A 24,948-nucleotide genomic window follows, 5' to 3' on the forward strand; every position below is an offset into this window, starting at 1 on the left:
TTTTCTTCACCATCTTCGTGTGCTGATCGGGCAGCTGCATCGACATGTTCGTTGCCCAATATGCCACAGTGACTTGGAAGCCACTGAAACGTGATTCTGTGTCCTTCATCGAAGAGGTGGTGAAGCAGCTCTCTAATTTCCAGCACTAGTTGTTCATGAGGTCCCCGGCGTAAGGCGAATACCAAACACTGTAGTGCTGCCTTAGAGTCCGTGAACACGCTCCATTTCTTGGCTTCTTGGTGTTTAATGACTTGAATTGCGCTACGTAGAGAAGCAAGTTCCGCAGCTGTCGATGATGTCTGGTGGGATAAACGAAACTTCACCGTTGTCGCTGTTGCAGGAAAGATCACCGACCCTGCAGACCCATCCACTTTAGTTGAAGCGTCAGTATATAGATGAGTATGCTCCCGAATTGACAAATCAAAACGCCCAAAGCGCGACAAATCGTTTGGTCGATTTCCTGTTGTATGATGTGTATCTCGGCATGGGAAAAGGGATATAGGGTCCCCGATGTCTCACCCTGGCATCACCTGTGTCAATACGATGCCTATTAACGGCCATTTGTTCGAGTGGGTGGTCAAGTTGGTGGAAGAGGTCTCAAAATTTTGCACGCAGGAAAAAAACACAGGTTATTAGCTTGGTGGGTTGATATAAGGAGAACGCAATCACCTTCGAAACACACTTTGCTCTGACGCAGTAGTCGGCGAAGTTTCCTCTGCACTCGAAGCGCTGTGGTAACTCAGAGAGCAAAAATGACACTCTGCTGCCGGCATGATTTTCGCGAGTGAGAAAACGGCGAGCAGATACGGCTGCAGGCAATTTCACGAGCTGCCATTAACCCATTGCTCTGCTGCATTTAAGATTGCAGATGACGTTGTCAATACCATATAATAGATGTTGCAAGGTCAAATTACATGGGTCCTGAAACTTTGAACTAAAAGTGTCGGAAACCTATTGCCATAGGCATCAACGCCCGCCCAGGATTGAAGCGCAACTAGGTGAGGAGGGGACAAACAACGAAAGCTAAAAAATTAAATATGTTTTTTTTCTTCAAATAGTCGTAGTTTTATATTTGTCAAAGTTTACTTTAAACTTACTTTACGGTTTATCTAACATTTGGCTAAATATTTGACTGCCCCAATTTTTTGTCGAGTGCCATAATTTGGGAGGGGTGGGGGCGTACACTGGCAATATGCTATCAGAGTTTTTGTTTAGTTCAGCGTGTTCTTTGGTTCGACACACTGCCAGGTCAAAGAGACAGTGATCATTTTCGCGTGGTGATTTCGTGCGTACCTTCAGTAGTTTACCTATTTTATATGGGCTGTTTACTGGTGGGACATTTCAGAGCTTGACTAGCTCACAGAATGTATAGATAGCCGCTCCTGTGACTGCCCACTTCTCTCGCTTGCGCACGGCCAGCGTGCCCTTGCCTTTGGTGATGGTGAACGCGACACGCTAAGCAACGATATTGTGTACTCAACGGCTGCCAAAGCGATATTTTAAAACTGCTGTCTTGCTACAGTGGTTGTCGACCATTGAGCAACGTGAGTTTTCAAACTTTTTGGCTATTGCGTTCGTGAACAGTTACCTCACAGTGACCTCTGCGAAGTTCCTGGTGCATATTGTAGGTATACGTCATTTGGCTAAAAAAAAACAACTTTCCTTCCTCGATCTTTGTTTCTTTTGTTTCTTTTGTCTCCCACAAGCAATTAGCGAAGCACAATATGCATTAACTTTGCGTATTAATAGCAGCACGTAAAAGGTCCGCAATTAAGAAAATTTCGATTTAGTGCCATGTATACGACAAATGCGCGACGTAGCTACCACTTCCAGTTGTGACGTCATAATTTATTTTTATTTTTTGTTTTATGTTACCGGTCTCCTCCTCACGTAGATGGCGGCGGCGGCAATGAGCTGCCGAATACTTGATCAATGGCCTTCCATAGAAGTTACGCTAGCAGTTTACATATACTTTTGATATTTGTCTCACAAATTTTCTTTACCCTTTAGTGTTCCCAATGAAATATTGTTTCTGCAGTCGTGAAATATTCCTCTGCATAAGCGTCTAGAAAGATGCGCAACTTCAAGCGCAGCTTTGGAGACAGTGACTTGTCGGCTATACAAAAACGTGCAGTGCTGAAACCCTGTGGCGTCAACACAACTGAGCACTCATGTTCCCTCCTGGACGCATCAATCGCGTGGGCGTCTTTTCTGTCCTTCCAGCACATCACTGTTCGAAAAATTCTTTGCGTATACCAGAGAGCCAGGCAAGGTGTATACAAAAAGCCTATACAAAAATTCGCCTATACAAAAAGTCGTGAAACCTCGGGCGAATACCAATTCAGCAGCTATTGTCAGAGGCCCCAGCATGGGAAGTTATGGGTGTTCCGACTGAAGCATGGTTACGCTTAGAGGGAACGGATACGAATAGTGGGAAACTAAGTTTTATTCGAAGGCGAAGCAATTGTTTTTATTTCTAAAAATACGTTTGTTTCCAAACAATATCATTTAGGTGGAATCAGGAATGAATATACGACAGTGTTTATTATTATGTAAGATCTTCTCCGTATACCGCCCTCTGCCCACGCCATCAATACTAAGTACAGCCCTTGCACTGCATTAAAAAATGCAGTGACACACACCCTGACGTTTAATTTTTGTTTTTTTTTAGTATTCCGCACTTGCTTCCGCTCTCTGTATTACTGTGGTGAAAGTTGAAGTTGTTCTGTACGCAAAGTTGTCAGGTGCCTGCCATCATTGGTGAATGCCTTGAGCGCAGTATTCAAACGAGCAGGACGATACGGGTAAAATGTAGCGCCGACTGTTTACCCACAAACCTTACCAGCAGAAGCGATGTACTGTGCAAGGATGCCGGAACAACGCACGCATGCGTAAAAAATCATGCCTTTTAGATGAGAAATAAGGGCAACCGTTCGGACTGTGCTTGCCGGACTTTGGTGCAGCAGTGTTCCTATGGGCTGTTTTTTTTTGACCACGCAATTCCTACTATAATTCGTGTTATCGGTGAGTAAGTCGCATCGTTATCTATTGCGATAAAATTCGCAAGCCTGCATTCGCATACGCAACGGTCATTTATTAGATCTTAAGACAAAATACGCCGAATGTGCCATCCCCACATTTGCCGTGCTTATTATCCCACTTGATGATCATTGTGCGCAGTCCAACAAAAATGGAGTTCTTTTAACAATTGGGTCAGACTGAAGTTTCATAGTTTGGCGTGGCTATGTCACTTCTTGTTAAAACTAAAAAACACAAGTTGCGTGTTGGCTTCGCAAATACGCAAAGCTGCAAATATGAAATATACACTGCTGCTTGCTTAATTCATCTGCAGAAGATCCCACGAATAGAGTTTCATAAACAAGTTTTCATGCCGAACCGAGGCGAGTCGACTGGTACCACTCTTAAACATCACAATCTGGTCATGAGTCGACATTAGCTTCGCTGGCGTTGACTAAAGCGTAGTCGTACACGCCAGCGATTGCCTTAGCGCGAGCCCTTATAGCAATCAGGGGCCTTCGAAAACTAATATAGGATCAAATTTTGTGTTTGTGCCAACAAACCGACGTAATTTGTTTGCCAGGTATTGCGTCACACGAGGTTTTTTTTTTGTTCGGACGCAAGTGTTCCCTCCCCAGAAAAATATTGCTAAGCCTCATGAACAGCCCACGAGACGCCATTCTCTGAACGTATAGCGCTCTATGGATGCTTCGCTATCAGTTACGTTTACCTTGTACCGGTGTAAACTGCACATGAATTATTGTCTACCCTTCTAAATTTTTGTCCGCGTGAAGTTTAAAAGGAGACCACGAGAACGTCCAGAAATAGGCGGCCAGATGAAAGTTGGAAGAATTAAAGTGTTTCGGTTCACTGAGAACTGCTTCCCATTTAAAAATGAAAAAGTACACGAGCACTTCTTCATAATAGGGGTACCCTGAATTTTTCATAAAGAGTAAACGATGACATCAGGGCAGCTTCAAAACGAACGCAATTGCTGAGCCAGCGCGTGACTATTGCACACATGTGTATACCAAGTGCACGTGCACTACGTTTGTGAAGTTGGAGAATGAAATTGAACATAGGCACGGGGAGTACTTTGCGGTGCTCTTTTATTGACGCCCATGGAGCTCAGAGAAGAGGAAAGAGTAGAAGACTTTTACAAGTATGTAACAACGCAAAACACGTGACATGCAGGCAATGGCACATGGCAGCCGTACAACCATGTGTGTGGTCCAATACGTATAACATTGCTTTTGTTTTTCGTTAGCACTTGAAAGGGCCCCTGAACAACTTCTGAGAATGCGAAAAAAAACGACAGCATTCTTCTGTCCTTTTGTTTACCTATATTTGCACAGCGCAAGACTACGAGTAGTTACGACGTAACTACCGAAGAAGAGACAAGGACAGAAAGAGCGCTTCCGGCCTTTTCGACTCGATCTGTGACAGCGGCTCTTTTCACGTAACTCGATAAGAAAATAAGCTAATTATTGTTCCATGTACGAAAAATATCAGTCGTGAATTGTCAGCTACACTGCTTTTCCATGCAGACAAACGCCAATTTTGCCTTGTCGTAGTAGGCCACCGAGTGTGATCAATGGATTTCATTTAGTTCTTGGGTGTTTTTGAATCTGCAAATGGAGATACCAAGGTTTGGTCAAAGAGCGTGAAATCCCGATAGGCTGAAAGCTTCTTGTTTATAATGCCTACACGTTTTATGAATAAATAGACGGCTACGGTGATGTATAGCGCCTTTTGAATGGGCACTGAAGACTAGAGAAGAAAAGCCCTCTCTTGTATGTGCATTTATAGCGGTTCATAAGCCCTTTGACAGCCTTTTTCACCCGTTCTTTTAGAGTACAAAAATTATTTCAAAGTCACTTTGAGATATATTCTTCTAAATGGGGCTTAGGTGTGAAAAAAAATGTTATTCACACTGCGCCTGCTAACGCTCTCATTTTTCGTTTCATTGATGCGTCGCTTGCGTTGAAATTCACACATAATGACAACATTTCATTAACAAATTTACGCTACAACAAGGGGCATCGAGAATACAAGCACCAGTGAAAACAGGACGTACATTGCACCACCTGGCATCGCTTTAGAAAGCTATGCACGAAGAACCAGCACTGCGAGAGTGAGCGGGGCACGTGGTATAAAAACTTCTAAGTGGCCTCAAGAAGTGCCCCGTTTATAGCCGTGAATGCGACAACGTCACGGGAACTCTCGAAAGCACAACCGCTTGACACGAATAAGAATTCTTTCACACGAAGGTTTCAAAGCAAAAAAAAAGTTTTTTCTTCGAGTCTTAGATAAAAAGACGTATATTGAACACAACGCTATCATCACATAAAAACACAAGCCTTAATCAAGGCATGTCACCTATTTTCTAGAGGCCTTAATCATGAATAAGCGACGAAGAACGCATCTGGAGGTGAGTAAGTCTTTGGTGGAAACAAAAAATGGCGCTTGGATTCACTGAGTGGAAAAGAATGCTGACATCGACAAGTGTGAACGACGTGAAAACATGACGCTAGAGGGTATAGAGCAATATAACAAGAACTTTCCTGAATGAACATCTTTATATATGCTAAAGCATCTCAATTATTTCACTGAGAATGGTGACTCACATTTACACAAGGGCCACTGATATCTTTCACACGGTACAATTTATAACGAAATGACCATAAGAAAATTGGCACGTTTAGGCAAACATTTTAAGTCGGAAAACTGGGATCTATGAGATTCTCCCTCAAACGTGGTCATCTCCGTTCCTTTTTCAAGAGAAGTAACAGCCTTGAGAAGACATCCGCACTATCGAATGCATACCAACGTCCAGTAGCTTGCCTTAAGAGGGCCGGAATATGAAATCAGAAGCCGCAAACATGTTTGCTCTCACAGTCAACGTACAGTAGATGTTTTTTTTTTTTTCATTTTAGTTGGAGCAATACAAGATGATTTATCTATGTACATCTTCTTCAATGAATGCAGACAAAATATTTAATTAACATTTGAGGTTGCCTAATGAGTGTCATGTGCACAAACTATAGACATTGTAATTGAGCATTAAGTTAGTGTTTATTGCCCGCTGGAGCTGCCGCACACTCTAAATATAATTTTTGAAGGCCTTCAGAAATGTAAACCCGCCATGGAGAGAAAGACTGCTTGCCCCTTGCAATTGTTTCTAGAATATTACGACGTAGATACACAGTATGAATAGATGCTGCAGCTGCGTCCACGTAATGAATAAACTATGGTTTGGACAACCATAAGCTTGAGAACAAACAAATCTGATAGCGTCACGAGCAACGATCATCAGTGAAAATTAAAAAAAAAAGAAAGTTCGCTGCTTCGTCAGCACTACGAGACGACACGCACAAAAAAGTACGTTTCAAAAACTACCTGAAGAGTGCTCCGAACTCAACCTGGGTGGCACTGCGAAACATATTTTCTCATGTTTGCATGAACTTGTCCCTGAAGGATGGCTTTTTCTGCACATCATTTCCTGAATAATGTCCCTTGCCACACATACAATATATCCCGAACGCACGTCAAACATCTATAACTGGCCTCGTCAGTGTGTAACAACAACACTGTGCAAATGAGGGTCGAGTCTTGTTGAAGAGTATCCGGCCGGTGTCCTTGGACTGTTCATCTTAAGTTGAGACGTACGGTCTGGCACGATCACACTTGCGATTCAATGTCCAGCGCTTCTCAGTGGTCATGGAAAGCTTACTCACGCATCTACGACGTTCACAAGTGCATTACATTTCCGCGCAAACGCGAGAGGTCCTTGCATGCTCACAAAAAGTCCTCAATGGTTGTGTCCCTGCAGCGATTGTGCTGCTTGGCACTCCTCTTTTTGGCTCCCTTGACGGCGTGCAGCTGCGTAGCGCCGCGCTGGTGCAGCGGCGGGCACGGCGACTGTCACAAGGCGAGCGAGTCGCCCGGTAGCTGCGTCATCGAGTGCGGTATGGCCACCGTCGATGTGGCGTATGACGTGAAGGTGTACGTGGAACCGAGCCGCGTCGTGCCGTTGCGGGACGAGCAGCGGTTGTTCGTGGTGGTGGACTTGACGCGGCAGCGTGGCTCGAAGCAGGTGCGGTGACAGCACCGCACCATGCGACGGCGGAACTTGCTGGACATGAAGCAGTACACGATGGGGTTCAGGCAGCTGTGCACGAACGGCAGCAAGTAGAAGAGTACGCGCACGGCGTACACGCCGTGGTTGAACACGTTTAGGCAGCACTTGATGACGATCTCCATGACGAGCCGGGGACCCCAGCAGAGCAGGAAGAGGATCACCACAAGTATCAGCATCTTGATGACCTGCAAGCAAAGGAGGGAATACGTGAAGTGAAGGGCGTTTGCACTAGCGTAATGAAGAGGAAAAAAAACGTGCGTAAGAATGGAAGTGCGGGGACGTTAACTGGTTTTGCATAACCGATGGTCTATCTTGCACAAGCGGAAGGGATGACGAGTTTGGAGGCTCGAAAGCTGGGAGATTAAATAAACTCAGAAGGCTTGGAAAGCGAGCGCACATACGCATGCGTGTACGCACGTACGAACACGCAACGCCACCATCAGCCAGTCATGTGCGGTATATGGCATTACTGTCAGTCTTTACCGCGAACACTACCAGTTTACAGGTGCTCCTGTAAGTCTGCTGTTTTTAAATAATTTTAACAATGCCCTCACAGTCTTGTATTTGTGACCAGTTCTGATAAGGTCGTCGAGAAAATAAGATTTCTAATAAGGTTGTTTCTGGCTCGTAAAATGAGAAAAGACATTTAGTGTTTACAGTTTGGCAATAAGGAGAGGTCAACTTATGAGATAACATTGATTTCAACGTTGATTTCAACGTCACATTAACTTAGGATTAGATTTACTGTCTGCAGGATGTGCATAATTGCCAATAGCTGTCATTAGTTCGTTCATACATATAATGAGATGTAACTTTCCCTATAAATGGACACGAAAACACAATATTGTCTTTGAGTAAAAGTGGCAGCGTAAGTAAAATGAATCAAGACGGCATATTTTTTTTTTCTAGGCATGTACCTGTTGGCGCGCTCTCTTGACGTCCCTTATATCAGAGTTGGCGTGACCCCGAAGAATGAGTCTGCAGTTTGGCTGCTGTGGTCCTGGGCTAGGGAGGGAGCCCAGTCTGGGCGTTGTGGGTGCCTGGCATTGGTAGCTGCAACGTGTCAAGTCACTAGCATTAGTGATGGTGTGGAACAGTTTTGAAAAAAGTGGTCCTTTCTAATTATTCACAATCTTCAAGATGAACATTTAATGGAAGCGTGCTCAAGCTGCAAATGATAAGATCACTGAAGGCAACAATGAAATGTGTCATCGTGCATGTCATTACGACACGCATTACCACACCAGATGCCGATAAATAATAATTAAAGAGAGAGCCATCTCATTAAAATTATTAGAGCACTGATGAAGAAGGCCGAAAACGACGCGGCTTCTATGAAAATCGGCTGCAAAAGAAGGTTCATACGACTCCTTGCAATTTTTCTCGGTTGTTATAGCCTACAGAAGCGCAGCCGATAAAAACTAGTACTGAGTATTCTGCCGTCTACTTTCATTATTACGAAACAGGTCTTAGGTATTATGAAGTTTTCTTACTAGCCATACTAAAACACCGAAGTACTGCCTACGCTGATTTTTGTACGACATGAAGTATACGTATGAGTGACATGAATTTCCGTTTCAAGTCTAACTTCAAATACTTTCACTTGAACCAGTTTTACAAATTCTTTTATACGTATCGAACACTTCAAAACTATCTTTTCCATCCCGTAGACTATGTATCACTGTGGTTCTCTAATGCCGCACGAACACTTGACATTTATATTATTTATTTTTTGCCACAAACAAGCAGTGACTCACACCCCCTTCTAGCCACCGCTACCGCAGTCGAAGAATCTGGCACCTTCAAAATTGGAGTGATTACTATATTGTTGTTAACTACAACTGTCTGTAACGCCCTAGGGCCCATAAAGTATGAAAATAAACTAAAATAAAATTTAAAAAATACTACATTACCTATCTCGCCTTTATAATAACAAAAGCTGTCAAATATAATAGCACCACAGGAAATGTCACTTGTAACTTAGTTCAACATGTTTTTGTTTTTTTCTGACACGAAACCCCAGTGATACTCTTCTTTCTTTTGAAACGCTTCCAGTTGAGAATTTCGGTTTTGCCGAATGTTCAGAATATTTTTCTGTGAAAAATAGAGCAGGTTCCAAATCGGTGGTTCTGGATGAAGTTTAGAGTTATGTTGGATACGTATGAGACCGGGAATTGATTTACTGATAATATTAGCCAATGAACAGTTAGTAAAATTTATTGAAATAAATGAATTTGTTTGTTAGAAGTGCGTATTGTTTACTTGTGAGCAGCTGAGATTGTTGAGGCGGCACCTGACGGAAAATATCTCAGCCACGCGCTTCTTTCTAAGTGGTTTCTATATTGCACTTCGGCAGTGCCACGAAAAGCATACTTAGCCTAAGGAATACACGAGGTCACGCGAACGCCCACGTGCAAGTGCCACTACCGGTTCCGGAAGTTTTCTATTGGGGTCGTCTCCAGCATTTCGTCTAGCGTTTAGCTTACAACAATGTTACAACGTAGCCTTTCCTTTCAACTTTGTTTTGCTGCCCTCTTCTCTTCACCACGTTTAGAGTAGCTAACAGGATGTGTGCGGGAGCCTAGCTGACCTTTTCTTCCTCGTTCCATTTATGACGTTGTATAGGACTATTTGTTGCATTGGCGAACACAGTAGGCTGAGTCCACTCTGGTGGATAGTTGGCAATGGTGCTCGGCTTCTGACCGGAAGGCCCATGCTACAAACGTCAACGTAAATACGAGTCTAAACCTATAGTATCATTTTTACGTAACGATGTCAGATGTATACCTGAACTTTGCGGACTGAGTGAGCTGGTCCATGGTCTTGGTGCTGACCCAAAGTTCCAGGATGACCCATGAATAGCAGACGATCATGACGACCGAGGGGAGAGCGAACAGCGTGACTAGGCGATACCAGGACACCGACTGACCCTGCCAGTCGTGTTCGTCCTTGCAACTATAGATGGTGACGTTCACCCTCAGGTTAGTGAAAGTTGTCTGGATCACGTTCTGCGAAAACGTCGTTGGTACATCCCACGTTATGTGTTTGTTGAATTATTTCATTGTCATAGTGACATCAAAAGCAGTCAATACAGACTTTCTTGAGCTGATACAAATATAATGTAGTCGCATGGCTAATGTCAGCACTCAAGAATGTCTGAAGCATGCAGAGCCAAAAAATAAAGGGTCACAACGTCTGATTTGTGGCTTTCTCAGACGAAAGTGCTGTAATCCATCCCTGACTGATCACACCATATACTGCCACCAAACACGTGAGTGCACATAGCCAGAGTGCAGAGCTCAGACTTGTACTATCAAGCAACCGAAACATGAATGATGGAAACCTCTGCATAGTGGCTGTTTCGCATTGTACTGAGGTCTCACTAGTCGTTTCTCTGTAGCCGGTGTCCACACTCGATAAAATTTAAGAGGGATGAAATGGTAAGCCATATTTTGAGAAAATTTGCTATGGCTAGCAACATTTGGCCTGCTTTTAGGATTGTTCTCGTGTCTGAATATACATTTGCAATGCGCAGTCAAAGAGCGATTGTTTAGGCACCTCCACTAAAGCAAAAGTGTTACTGACTGCATGTACTAACGCGCATTCGGTTAGCTGCGATATCTACATCTCACCTTCACGAAGAGCATCGGCAGGGCAACGACAAGGGATACGAGCCAAACGCCCCACATCAGCCTCTTGCAGTTGCTCATGGTGCACACCGTGCGAGAGTGGATGGGGAACACAATCACCACGAACCTGGCATCGCGAAAAGTGTAATAAAAAATGATCACAATGAGATGTCTTTCTTTCACTGATTCAACATTTATTTGAATCATCGTATGTGTGGCTCGTTATTCGAAGGTCGTAGGTTCGATTCCTGCTCACGGCAAGTTATTTTTTCACCCACTTTTCTTTCTTCTTATTAACATTAGATTGCTTTTAATAACTTCCCCTATACATTCCGTGGCCTTATTGTTTGTTAAATCTCATTAATAATGTGTTAAAACACGGCAAAACGAGCCCTTAGATATACACTTCTGTCTCTTTTCAGTTTTCTTTTCAAGCACTTTCTTTTTTCACATTTACATTGAAATTACTTATAACATCCCCCATACTATCTTTGGCAATATTGTCAGTTAGTTCTCACTGAAGTTGTGTCTAATAAAGAAAACGAGCCCTTTAATTTACAACTTTCTACATTTAATAAAGTGATAGTTTGAGATATTGTAACAATATTACCGAGGAGGCTGAACGGCGCACATGAACGAGGGCGGCCAAATAACGGGCGCTTCCCGTTCATATGTCCTCCATTTAGCTTCCACTTATTTCTAGCCACGTTTAGTCAATGATGGGGTTACATATTTAAAAATAGCCTCGAGTATCTATTGGTATATCAGAATATCAATACAGTTTCTACATGGTATAGAGCAATCAGCGTTTTCAGGGAATTGTTAGTCAGGCACAATATCTTTGAGCCTCCTATGTAATAGTTTGCTTGGACAAAACTGGCCGCTCAAATTACAATACAGCACATAGAAAAATCTAGCAAGCTCCGCCTCGCCAGAAGTGAAGAAGCAGGAAATCTAATGTCCATCCTTCATCAGGCTACCGTGCTTCTATGTTTTGCAAATGTTTTTGTTGGCGCCTGATTTCCGCCTCTTTTGAGCGAACATCGCTATTATCTGGCGATGACACGCCAGTTGCCGCGTCAGCACTCGCCGACGGTCACGTCAGGCATCTTCTTGCTCGGGAGCCGTCTCGGCCTTTAACGAAAGAGATAATTCGCAAGGAACCAATACACTCTTTCACCTACTTCTCTTACGACTGCTAGATTCTTCCGCTTAGCCTGACTCTCGGCCATCTTGACGCTTACCTCATTGGTTCACTCTTTCTGCAAGATTTCACTCTTTTTTTTCCTAGCAAGCGTCTCAGGTTCGCCCGCCCAATTCTGCCTATCCATACTCGGCTCGATGCACTTTCTCTTCTCACGGACATTCAATCTCTCCACATTGTGTTGACTCATGATCAGTGCTACGTCATCTGATAGTGGGAACATTGCCTACGAAAAGCTTCACTGCTCAAAACTCAGCCAGCTACTCAACCTCTTAACCATCGCTCAATGGAGCTTCAAGTACGAGAGTTTATGGGATGATAGGCTAAGCTTAGTCTAATTTCGAACACCGTCCTCCTAATTTAGCCTTACCATTATCAGCATCATATCATTTTATTGATTACTGGTGACATGATATGGGTGACAATTATACCGGGACGAACACAAGGACCAAGAGTAAACTAAAGCTACTGTGACTTTTAAAGATATCTAGAACACCTATGCTGTGACAGATTCGCATACCTTTCAAGCGTGACTGCGACCATGTTGAGCACTGAAGCGAAAGCAGACACCGTCTCGGCGTAAGCAGCCAGTTTACACACCGTGCCGCTCGCGTCCCACCGGACTACGAAGTAGTGAGCAACGTCCAGTGGTGCACAGATGGTCAGTAGGAGCAGATCGGACACGGCCAGGCTGACGAGGAAGACGCTGGTGACGTTCCTCGAAGACTTGTCGCCAGCCATCACCGAAATCACCACCAAGTTGCCGCTCACGCCTATGGCGAAAGTCACCAAGTACGTAACCACGATGAAGAAGAAGTACTCGTTCATCACCCACGGCACCAGCATCTCTTCGGGGTACTCGAAGTACACGTGATCGGGTGGCAACTGCAGTGGCGTCTGGTTCCAGTACGGTGCCCCTTCTGGAGAAGGCGTGCGCCAACTGGCATTCGCTCCCAGGCCATCGCAGTCGGTGACTATGGCCGTGTCGTTGAGCGTAAAGCAGTCATCGGTCGCGGGGGACTCCATGGTGGACGGTGGCCACGGAACGAACATTCGAAAATGTTTGCCGGGTGTGCGCGTCCGACCGATGAGTTCGCACTAGGCTAGTTGGTAACCTTGGCGGCCACAGACTTCTTCCTAATCAACATGCGAGCTGACCAGGATCAGACACGCTTTCAAGTGTCCACGCTTTTATTCGACCCCACAGTACGCTTCCAAGCTGTTCAGCATAGGCGAGCGGCAAGAATCACTGCAATTAACTTTCTACCTACACCAATGAGAAAACTCTATACGCTTACATTCACTAGTTTTACATCCTGTTTTGGAAATTAAGCAAGTCGTTAGTAGAAGTTCACGACAGGAGCAGTGCGGGGTTCAGTTCTTCGCCTAGGTTTTACGCAGCTCTTCAGTAATGTGGTAGATTCTTTCAGCTATTTTCTCTATCTACAGACTTGAGATAACCCAGGACAATCTGCACGTTCTTGTCTTGCCTTGAGGTCGTTGTGATCCATCTCAGAGCTGGTCGTATGATGGCGCTTGGTGCGTAAAGCCAGCAGGGCCTTTCTCAACTCTCTGCGTTTATCTGTGCTGGCGTTCTTCAGAACATGCACCAGAAAAGCTGAAATATCTTGCCCACGTTCTTACACGTACGAAAAACATTTGTCGTGCTAGTCCGGAAGTAATCATTGCTTGAACACCTTCATTGGCAACTTAGCACGAGGCAAACTCGCTTTTTTGCCTTGAACTTCAGAAGGCGTGTCGTTAATGTGGAACAGTCATACAGGTGAATGAGTTGCAACGAAATCAATGGCGCACAAAGTCTGGTCCCCACTTAGTCTCTGTGTAGCCCCTGCAAAACAAAAACAGCAAAAAAGCACAATGAGGTTTCAGAAGTTTGTACCTTCTATCGTCTTAACTGGGCTGTAGGTATTTTCATCGCAAACATCCATAAACTTGCTCTCTGTATACAGGAAACATTCATTGTTCGCGTCGTGCGTCAGTTCATGCAGCATGAAGGTTTGTTTGGCATGGCTTAAGGAATTAAGCTTTACTGTAACTGGTTCCCAATCAGGAGGTGGTTCGAACGTACACAACCATTAAAGGCACGGGGCGCTGTACTGCATACGTGATGATGTTTGCTTCATTTTTCATGAGTGTACTTAAGTAAAGTTTATTACTAATGAGCCATCCGCTACCGATCTTAAACTGCATTTTGAGTTTCTTCACTATAGTGTGAAAAAAAAGGTAGCACTCGATAAGCGAAAGCATGGGCAGACATTCCCTCAATGTTTCAGCGCTGTAAATTACAAATGTTTGCATAAAATGAACTTTTTCAATGGAAAAAAACATTCATACAGCAAAAACACGGAATTTGAAAATAAAAACTTCTCTAAATGCCACAATATACTAAACGTTATGCACTCCGTCACAAAAGAATGAAAACTCGTAAAAAATAAAAGCAATCAATTATTCACTTCTCATTGTCAAATACACAATACGGCCGTGGTTGTTCATTTAAATGTATTTGGAATTTTCACGTAAACACGGCTAGTAAACACACCAAATGCACGTACATTAGAGCCACAAAGTGCCAACTTGGCAACATTCAACGGCCTGTTTTGTTTATGGAATACTGGGCATTGGACACCTAATTAGTTTTCTTCCTCAATTCTGACTTTCAGGTGCGACAAAGCATTTATTTTTTCGAAGATCAGTTTAGATAATACCAGAGAAACTTTGTGTTGGTACTGATTTTGCTTCTCCGTCGCGAAGTTCTCCACCAATCTATTCACTTCTAGCTGAAGTGCAACTTGAGAAATGGTCTCCTAATAATTAATAATATAACCTTTTATTGTTTAATACGATGTGTTATCATGATTCAAGTTGTAAGGCACTTACATATATAAGAAGTAGCGTCAATGATGCATTTCCGTAGCATGCTTATGTCCATGTTCTCTAAATTTCTATCCAGCCACATCGGCATGCTCTTAGACTTTCATATTTCGCTAGGTACTACTGTAACGCGCATAAATGACCAAGGAAAGACTATTTCTGGTTACGTAGTAACACAGTAGTCACATAGGCTACATAGCATATAGGCTTCACAGGAGTAAACACATGGTAACTTGCGATTCCGAGAATTCGGTTGCTCTGGAGACCCAGGCTTGCCCATAGTATGTCAGTTATTCGTTATTGCACCCCAGAAACGGCTCTCGCGCCTGTCAGGCAAGCTTGGCGTAACAGTGTGTCTCTGTTCTGGCTAACATTCTAGCCTTTATTAGACACATTCCGGCTTCGAGCCATGTCAATGGCTATATAGCAGTCACAGGTTGGTGCTAATGCCGTCCACATTCTCGGTGATGCATACATACATACATACATACATACATACATACATACATACATACATACATACATACATACATACATACATACATACATACATACATACATACATACATACATACATACATACATACATACATACATACATACATACATACATACATACATACATACATACATACATACATACATACATACATACATACATACATACATACATACATACATACATACACGTGTGTGTTTGTGTGATCGTGTGTGGAACGATGAAGACTATGTGGACTATGCGGGAGTGCAGCATTGTGACAGCAGATTCTATAAGTAGGATATAGATACACCAGGAACAAAGGAAGTGAAGAATTGCGTGATATTCTTGTTTTGTTTTGTTTTTTTTTGCACCGCACACCAACGTCCATGGAATGTCACTGTAGCTCTCTGAAGACACCCATTAGGAAACAGACCTGTACTTCCGCATTTTTTTTTTGTTGTTGGTCGTTGGTGATGGACACTTCTGTGAAGTGTAGTGAGAAATCACCTAACGTTAACAAAAAGCTAACAACCAAATAAGCAGTGCGGTCTGTGGCAAGGTCAAAAGGAGTCCTCGACATTCATTTCCTTCGCTCCGCGTTCATTCACTCTTTTTCCAATGTCCCCTATGCATTTCACCTGCGCAGGATGGCGTACCGTTTGCGCAAACTGCAGGTAACATTCTTGCTTTTCCTCTCTCTCTCTCTCTCTCACACACACACACACACACACTATTGTTTCTTTTCCTCCTTGGCCACTATGCATTAGCCCGACACATTCAACAAAAGAGCCACGACAAAAATGAAAAGACGTAAAAGCGTTCGTGTGTGACAGGGTCCTTTTCTTGCATGTTCATCATCATCATCAGTCTGACTACGTACCCTGCAGGACAAAGGCCTCTCTCATGTTCCACCAGTCAACTCTGTCCTGTGTTTGCTGCTGCCATTTTATACCCACAAACTTCTTAATCTCATCTTCTCATCTAACTTTTTCTCTCCCCCTAACCTACTTGCCTTCTCTAGAAATCCAGTTAGATACCCTTAATGACCAGCAGATATCCTGTCTACGCGCTACATGCCCAGCCCATCTCCATTTCCTGTTCTTGCATGTTTCAGGCTAACACATGCTGTAATATGAAACACCAACTCGCCCTAACAGCAAGCATTTCGAAGTTTTAGACGACATAAGCATTCGCTCAGAATTTAGCTGTCGTAAACTTGTTGTTGAGTTCAATACGCAGTGTTCTATCAACAGTATAAAGGAAGCATGCTTTAAGTTTACGCCAATTTAGTTTAGCTACATACAGCATACTCAGTTTAGCGGCACTGCATCCACAGTGGTGGGAACAAAGAACACGTGCGATTACCGAAGAGTAATCTGCAATACGTATGACATGATAATGGACCGCTATTTTCACTCACTAGAAGCAACCTGTTGAAATAACCTTGTGTAGCGTAAAATTTGTGACGTGACAATGTTAAAATGTAGCCTAAGCGGGAATTGGCCAAAGTAGAAGATGCGTCAACGTTCGCCTTATAAAACACGAACTCTCATTATCTGAGTCAAAACCGTGCTCCCTTGCCACTCATTTTCACGAATGCGGCTGCGTACCTTTCTTCAACGACACAATGATACGGTCGCAGCCGGAAAATCAGCGAGAAAATTGATTGGAGCCTTCCCCATCTGAAGGAAAAAGGATGAGTATGTCGGCATGCCATCCATTCCGCTGAGCGACGCACAATTGAGCTATCTTTCTAGCACTTGCAGAAGATGATATCACTGTATATATCCCCCCCCCCTTGTTTTTCCCTTGATTTCAGCGTGTCTGAATGCATTGCTGTTCGTTTTGTTTGTTTTTTTGCATTTTCTGTTGAGTGTCATTTCACATATATATAACAGCTGTTCTTTCCCAAATAAGTTTTAGTTGCGACTAAGCGCCTGTCTGTGTTCTTTTACTTCGTCGTCATCTCGTGTGCGCTGTTCAACCGTGTTGAACGCGTACCAACTCGTTCAAGCTTCCGTTCTTATTCTTTAAAATATAGGATGAAAACAGGCAAGCACGTTCAGAAACTAATACATTGATCGTTGCGCTATCTGAAGATAAAACGTGTGTATTATGTTTATTAGCATCAAATACTTGCAAATTTAGCATGTAGAATTGGCGTGGTCTCTAAGGATTACACAGGAGAACAGCGCGGTGGAAGAGGGGGAGGGTCACGGCAGACTGACCTGTGCACCATGGATGCAGAAGTATTAACTCGAGAGAGAGTTGAACATGCAGTGTACAACTGCACCACGGAACCCTTAGTGGCTATGGCGCGGCTTTGGTAATGATAACAGACCTGTCTCAGTACCCAGCCACTTAACGGCAGCATTCGAATGAGAAGAAAAGCACAATCTCCCTTCAGGTCTTGCTTATCTTTATGTTCACTGAATGGCAAGGCTTTTCGAATGAAACTGAAGTTGCTTACCAAAGCTTGCCTCATATTTACATTGTAGTTAAAATGCAAGAAGCTCGGCATTGTACTTGATTCATTACTGCTGCGCTCAGGTAAAAGCAAAACAGATTCATAGGCCGTACAAAATGGTGCAATGCATTAGAACTTGCTGCCAGATTATTACGTTTCTTAACATATCTTTCATTTTCACTTGAGTGAGTATCTTAATTATTGTAGCACAATGACAGGTTTCCTATGCCAATGCGCCAAGCCTTTTTGAATTCCAAACACGTGGCTGGTATATTCGTTTTTTCAATGTCTGTGAGCTTGGAATGAGCGTGAAAACAAGAAAACTTTACAAAATGGCATAGCTAGCATCAAAAAAGTCTTCGTGGTGTTCTACAACGGTGTAGCTTGTGAACATCGAATCATTTGGTACTGAAGTACAGAACATGTACTGGTGAAAGTTGCATGCCATTTGATGGTAACCGTAATAAATTTTCCCTGACTTGTGGTTTTACATATCGAAGAAACGTAAAATTTACTACAGCTGTTTACAGTAGTTGATTTACTATAAGAGGAAAGACGTTTCCTCTTATAAGAGCCAACTTAAAGATTTATAATAAAACTTCGTTGAACGCATACTGAATATTCCCACGCTGTTTCATGCAGCTGTCAAACATTTAGCTTCAGTAAATGCATTTTCATCAAACGTTTTATAGAAAATTACGACCTCCAAATTAGGATCACGCTTACATCGTAGGTGACTACTCGTACATGCCGGAGTCTCTAATAAAATGAACCAGTTTTTCATTGGATCGACTCAGGAGGCACCGTACAAAAAGGAAACCAAATAATGACATCACGTTCGGCGACATAATCTGTTGGACTGTGCTGACACAAGATGAAAGTAAATTAGCAGTATGAGAAATGGCCCACTTTCTTCAGTGAAGTTTTTTGTCCGTATGATTAGTTGTTTGTTATTTGAGTGTGCCGGAACGCGTAAATTATGATGCCTACGTATAAGTGCACGACGAAGCAGAGTCAACGTTTCTGCTCTTCATAGCGCTTCTGTCATTGCGCTCATGCAGTTCATATACAAGTAAGTAACGTAGTTCATGTAAATTTGCGTGTTTTAACCCTTAATGGTATGTTTTGCTGATGATTTAGCGCAATAATGTGATTTAGTTTCATGGAAGTTCCTTGTTCGTATCTGTTCAACAAGCACTGTAGTCTAACCTTGCTGTCACTATGACAGCTAGGCGGCAATGTTCAAAGAAACCTTTACAGTATAGGCATTTGTGACAAAAACAAAAAAATGCAGCTTTCGGTCTTTTATTTTCTCAGCAATATTATCATCGTCAAATAATTGTAATGTTACAAAATGAAAGTGTGTTTCTCACACAAGAAATCAGTGTTTCGAGTGGCTGGCAATCTCGCTCCGAGTGTTCTTATTCGACTTCCTATAAGTACTGTCAACAGCGGCGAGAGAAATCAGAACTTTCATTTTCTATCTAACACATTATTGTCTTCTTTTGAGCACTTGTACACGTTTAGAATAGGCATACACGCTCATGCACTGATCAACTCTCACAATGTTTCATATCATATATGCGGGAAAGGTCCAGGTCTTCTAAGTTCACTAAAAAAAAAAATCACCGTGGTATCTTTACCCACTAACTCTCTAACAGTATGCTGTTTTAATCTCACCGTAACCCTAGCACTTGTTCGCATTGTTGTTGATTAATTGTGAGACTACAGAAGCCTTACGTTCTTTTCTTGTCGATAGTCCTTCACCCCCCGCTTACCACCCCTAAATCATTTAAAGATAGAGACATGAATTAAAAAAAAATAGCACAGCATATCTATTAAGTGAATAAAGGCAAGTGGGCGAAGCTCCGGGGGATCATTAACCCCCGTACATTGGCCACTCGATCATGGAAACACGCAGCAACACGTTTGTACAGTATATACAGAGTTGTTATTCACGTTATTCGCAATGCGGCAAGAAAGTATGATATGGGTGGTGTTTTTCTTTCAATATGACCGTCTTATGATCGGTTAAATGCAAAGCTAAGGGTTCTTGAATGGGATCGAACCAGAAATTTGAGAAGACAGCGTTCCCGTGTTCCTGCAGCTTTGCGAGCCCTCAGCTGCGAATCGGCTTACTGGCACTGCCGTTTCACTGAAGCTTCGCGATTCTGCAAGTCTGCACTGCCGTGCTGCATGCAGCCGCTCTGCAAGTCTGAAACTCTGGACTTCGTTGCCGCGCAGCCGCGCTGCATGCTGTCGTGTTTTCATTCATAACGAAGGGCACTCCACCATGAGAGAGAGAGAGCCGGCAGTGGGCGCGTTTTATATCTCTTGGGGCGGCGCATCGAAAAAAAACAGCGTGCCACGAGGGAACCGCCAATCAACGGTCTCCTCTTACACCTACGATCGGTGCACTCCCAGCACGTGTAAGGCAGGAAATGGGACATCGGAGGCACAAGCCAAGACCCTGAGGTTCCTCCCCTCAAAAGGACAGGCACAGAGACAGCCCTAGAGAGACTATATTGAAGGACACAATACATAAAAGTATGGACTTCCCCCACAATTCACGGATTACTTAACGCGACCTTTATTAGGTCCCAAAGAGATGGGGAGGCAACCACGTCCGAAGCACTGATAATAGTCAGAATCCGTCCCCACAGTCAATGACGAACAACTCTCAATGATGACGAACGTGTATGGAGATCGAAGAAGGCGTCCTTAATAAGCGGTCATGGAGAAAGAGATGAAATATTCTTCAGTAGGTGATATCGATGTAGCCAACTTATCGACAGGTAGCACTGTCTCTTTCAGGGCAGCAACATTGAAGAAAAGAAACCGAGGTCGCTGTTTTTAAGATGACGACCAAACTGATTTCAGCAACACCCCCCCCCCCCCCCTACCCTACCCAACTTTTTCGTTGAAGAGTTCTTTGTCTGTTCAAGGCTCCATCTATTGCTGAAATATTTCGACAAGGGGACACATGTCTTCAGGGCAGCAACCCTGAAGAATTAACATAACACCACTTCCTTGAAGGAGGCAAGTCGACTTGTCGTAACGTTAGCTTTAGTATTGTGTACGTTCACGGCATCTTTCCCTTCAGCCCTCCATCGTCTCCTTAACTTCCGCCCTTTTTATTTATAAACAGAAGATTTCGCCCACTTCTTTCGTGCCAAGTTTTCAGTGGCTCCGTAATCGTGTTTCATACTCCTTGAGGATGCACTTTACTTGTCCCCCAACTTTCTTGTTGAAACAGCGGGGGCTCGTGTTACAGAGTTTGGATAAAAAGCGTAGGCACAAGCTCTGAAGAAACCGGACCCATGGAGCGAGGCAGGGGCTTAGTGGCGCTAGGGTAGAAGATTCAGTCAAGGCGATAAGTTATTTGTTTCTTCTCTTGCAGTTTTTTTTTGCCACTTCTTCTTTCTGCATTCCAGAAGTTTTAACTGCACTTGATATTTGGATCTTCAACGTGTGGTTCTCAGCAAAGCGTGCATGCAAGAAATCTCCGCTTTGCTTTAGGTCTGTCCACGGGTCATCTTTACGCTTGTGCGCTTGAAAACAGAGCAGTGCCACCACCACATCTGGCCCCTAATCCGGTGCCGCTAATCCAACTTTGATGGGAAAACGCACGTTTTATTTATCCTTATGGTTGGCCGTTTCCGGTTGTGAAGGAATAGTGCTGAACTGGTTCTACTTCCATAAAAGAGACAGGAGATGAAAATACCGTGCTTTTTCTTTCGTTTTCTAGCACGCCGGTATGGCTTGCTGCGAGGGTTTATTTGTAGAGCCGTCATGAGAGAAAAAAAAACATTCTTTTCAGGCGTAAGCGTAAGAAGTGTGCTAAAACTGCAAGCACGTTTTTACCAACGCTTGCGAAAGGAATCGTCAGAGAGGGGAGTTTGCGCTTAGCGCTATTAAAGCCACCCAGACAGCTTTCCCTCTTCAATGTGAACACCCCCCCTCCCCTTATCTTGACATTTTGAAGAATTCGCTGTCATACGGAAGTGGTTTTCTTATGAACGCTAAAGAAGGCTCCTTAAAAGCGAGAGAGTTGAGATCCACTTGCCGGCCAGCTTGCCAGGGTTTTAATTTTTTTAACACGTTTTTGAGAATATGCCATTATTGGTGGCGTTCTTTTTTGTTTGTTTTTGGCCACTGCGTTACGTTAGATAAAAAGCTGGACGTGTTGATGCAAGTGATTCAAGAACTTCTAAAGCGTTACCAGAGTATCCAAAAGTCAATTCACGATTAGTGAAGGTTACATTAAGCATAAGGGCAACATGTGCAAAGTTTTTCATTAAATTTTTATCGAAGTCGAAGGAAAAGATCAGGAACACACCATGGTTACTTCTTTTATTGAATTCAGCGATCGTAGAGGCGAACATTATTCACGTGCGGAATCTAACTGATAGTTATCGTGATGGCCGTGTAGACTACACTGGTGTTAGTTGACGTTTACACTCTAAAAATCATGTTGTAGTCTAGCAGCATCGGTTAAGTTCACAAGATCAAACCCCCATTACGGCGCTCAGGCTCTTCAACAAACTCGAAACACCCTTGAGCCTTGCTTCAAGGACAGGCATCAGAAGAGGAAACGAACGAAACAAACAAGTGTTATACTTTCATATTCAGTTTCCCACTAACACACGCGTTACTATGTAATGGCACTCAAGTATACTTCCCATCTGTTCTTATGATACGAACCAATTCGTTTAATAAGGCATGCTATGCAAAATGTATCGATAAGCGCAAGCTTCACAGAAGTGCCGTTTAAAAAATTTTCTATCTATCTATCTATCTATCTATCTATCTATCTATCTATCTATCTATCTATCTATCTATCTATCTATCTATCTATCTATCTATCTATCTATCTATCTATCTATCTATCTATCTATCTATCTATCTATCTATCTATCTATCTATCTATCTATCTATCTATCTATCTATCTATCTATCTATCTATCTATCTATCTATCTACACGCTTGGCCGCTGCCTTCGAAACTCACGTTCTGCGTGTCAGTTTTATCCCCCATGTGTTTCATTTTTCTGATTATTTCTTTCCTCCATGTATTGCAGACTACGTGCTATAGAGTTACCTTAAACATTCATGACCAAAATCCATACTTGTGGAACGTGCCTTTTTGCTTCCCCTACCTCCTGAGTACCCGGCTTGAATTGCTAGACCTGTGGAGGCGGCCACCACTCAGTAGAAAGTTCAAAGTAATCATACTTTCCCAGCGCTTTTAAGCCAACTTCGCAGACGTATAGCACTAACCCGCTAACTCTGAAGCCGAGAAGGGGCTGAGTGCTTGCACTACACTTCAGCAAACCACGACCGAACGTGTCGACACTGTCACAAGGAAAGCACATGCACTGCTCTGCCGCTCACCGAAATATAACTTTAATCGTTTGTTTTTATTCATATAATAAAAACTGTAGGAATGAAGCGTATACGTTGGAGCCCACTATGTTATTCGCATTATTATATTCTTGAAGAATTCAAGGAGAGTAAGAATACAAAAAGAAGAAAAATAATGTTCAGAACCACTACGTACATGCACGGTCTCTGGCGTGTTAAACCTATGCAGTTTACAAACAGGGCACAATAATCTTCTCGCTAGTCGACGCCGAAAATGAAACATACCAATAAAGAAAGAAGTAATTTCATTTTACTGCGAAATTTAAGAGTGCATGTATTCATTTGTCGATTCAGCACGATTAGTGAAGTTTAAGAAGGCAAGGACACGGTGGGCAGGCATTGAGAATTGAAAATTGCGCAAAGTTTTCGAAATTATTAGGAAGTTTCACTTAGTCTGATAACGAGGCATTTCTTGTTGCGCGCGCTGTTGTCATGGTGAAAAGTGATGACATATTGATGTTCTTGTTTAATCATGTAGTATACTTATCCACTTCTTTCCCTTGGTAAGTTTCGATCGGATGAAACAGACCATTGTTCTTTTCTACACACCTGAAGGGTTTGTTTCTAGTACTGCGTGCCTCATGCGTTGATTTTTTTTACTAAAACACTCCTATGTCATACGTTGGGACGCCCTACAAATTTTCTATATACAAGTCGCCTCAATGTGTTAACCAACTTATGGTTTTGTTAACTATTCGTTGTAGTATATTTAAGCCCTCACAAAATACTCAGGCTTGAACGTTCAGCTCGTCTAAGAAAATGACCGTTGCCTCACTTTCATGTAGTATATATTTTGTGAATCAGCCTTCTTCAAAAAGCCCCTGAGATTATTATTTTATACATAAAAATCGTTTTTGGAGACAATACAATTCAACTCTAAATAAATCCACGTGTTGGTCTCCATAAGATGTCGCACCTAAAATGAGTTTAAACACGCTGGCTGTCGGTAATCTAAACCCTAGCCTGAACAATGACAACGATAAACGTTAAATTGGCTGAGAAGGTGCCGCTGATCTAGAGAGTTCAATCCATCACTTTTTTTTTTCTAGGTCGAGGCTGCTTTGCAGGATGGCTGTCACTTTGAGTGCAGGCAGCATGTTTCATCACGTACTGCACGAGACTGCACAATTAATTGGTTCCAGTGGTCATAGTTATTCAAACTGTCTCGATTTCAGCACTAACTGTAATGCCAAATAATCACATTGCTTAAACTTTTTCGTTTCTTTATTAGGCAGGTACAACACGTGAGGAGAAACAATTAAGGCGCACTAAAGCGACCGCTCGAAGCTGTCATTGAACGCTTTTTTTTCTGAAAAGGTGAAACATTCAAGAAGTATAGCATCATTAATTACATAATATATTTTCCATTCAATACAGATGGGCGAAGGTCTGTTTATCCCACTTTTGCATGCTCATTCATACCAGCCAACTCACTAACAGCACAGGTTCGCATTACTTTTTTTGAAGAACAGAGGCAATGAAAGCTCCTTCTGAGATAAAGACTTACAACTTTTTAGGCGCTACATAGATAACGGTCTGTAATGAGTCACCTACGCAAGAAACCGTGTGTGCGAAATCCCATAATAAAAAAATGGATCGAGAGTTCTTTAGCATTGAAGTCCTTTGAAATACAATCAACAGGCATGACTTCTTGTATCGTTAACAGACGGTGAAAAGAAGTATACCTTTTGTG

General features: G+C 42.9%; 1 protein-coding gene across 2 annotated transcripts in view; it reads right to left on the reverse strand.

The window, feature by feature from the left end:
- Positions 1-4,110: 4,110 nt before the first annotated feature.
- LOC142761685 (allatostatin-A receptor-like) overlaps positions 4,111-24,948 on the reverse strand; it is an 85,400-nt gene continuing 64,562 nt past the window's right edge. For both annotated transcript variants that reach the window (XM_075875619.1, XM_075875620.1), the window contains 5 exons: positions 12,513-13,841; positions 10,792-10,915; positions 9,947-10,167; positions 8,077-8,212; positions 4,111-7,344 (listed from right to left, as the gene is read on the reverse strand). In XM_075875619.1, coding sequence (XP_075731734.1) covers positions 6,943-7,344; positions 8,077-8,212; positions 9,947-10,167; positions 10,792-10,915; positions 12,513-13,045 — 1,416 coding nt within the window. In that variant the 5' untranslated portion in view covers positions 13,046-13,841 and the 3' untranslated portion in view covers positions 4,111-6,942. The remainder of the gene's footprint in view (positions 7,345-8,076; positions 8,213-9,946; positions 10,168-10,791; positions 10,916-12,512; positions 13,842-24,948) is intronic.

This window comes from Rhipicephalus microplus, chromosome 10, assembly GCF_043290135.1.
Source record: "Rhipicephalus microplus isolate Deutch F79 chromosome 10, USDA_Rmic, whole genome shotgun sequence".
NCBI classification, from domain to species: Eukaryota; Metazoa; Arthropoda; class Arachnida; order Ixodida; family Ixodidae; genus Rhipicephalus; species Rhipicephalus microplus.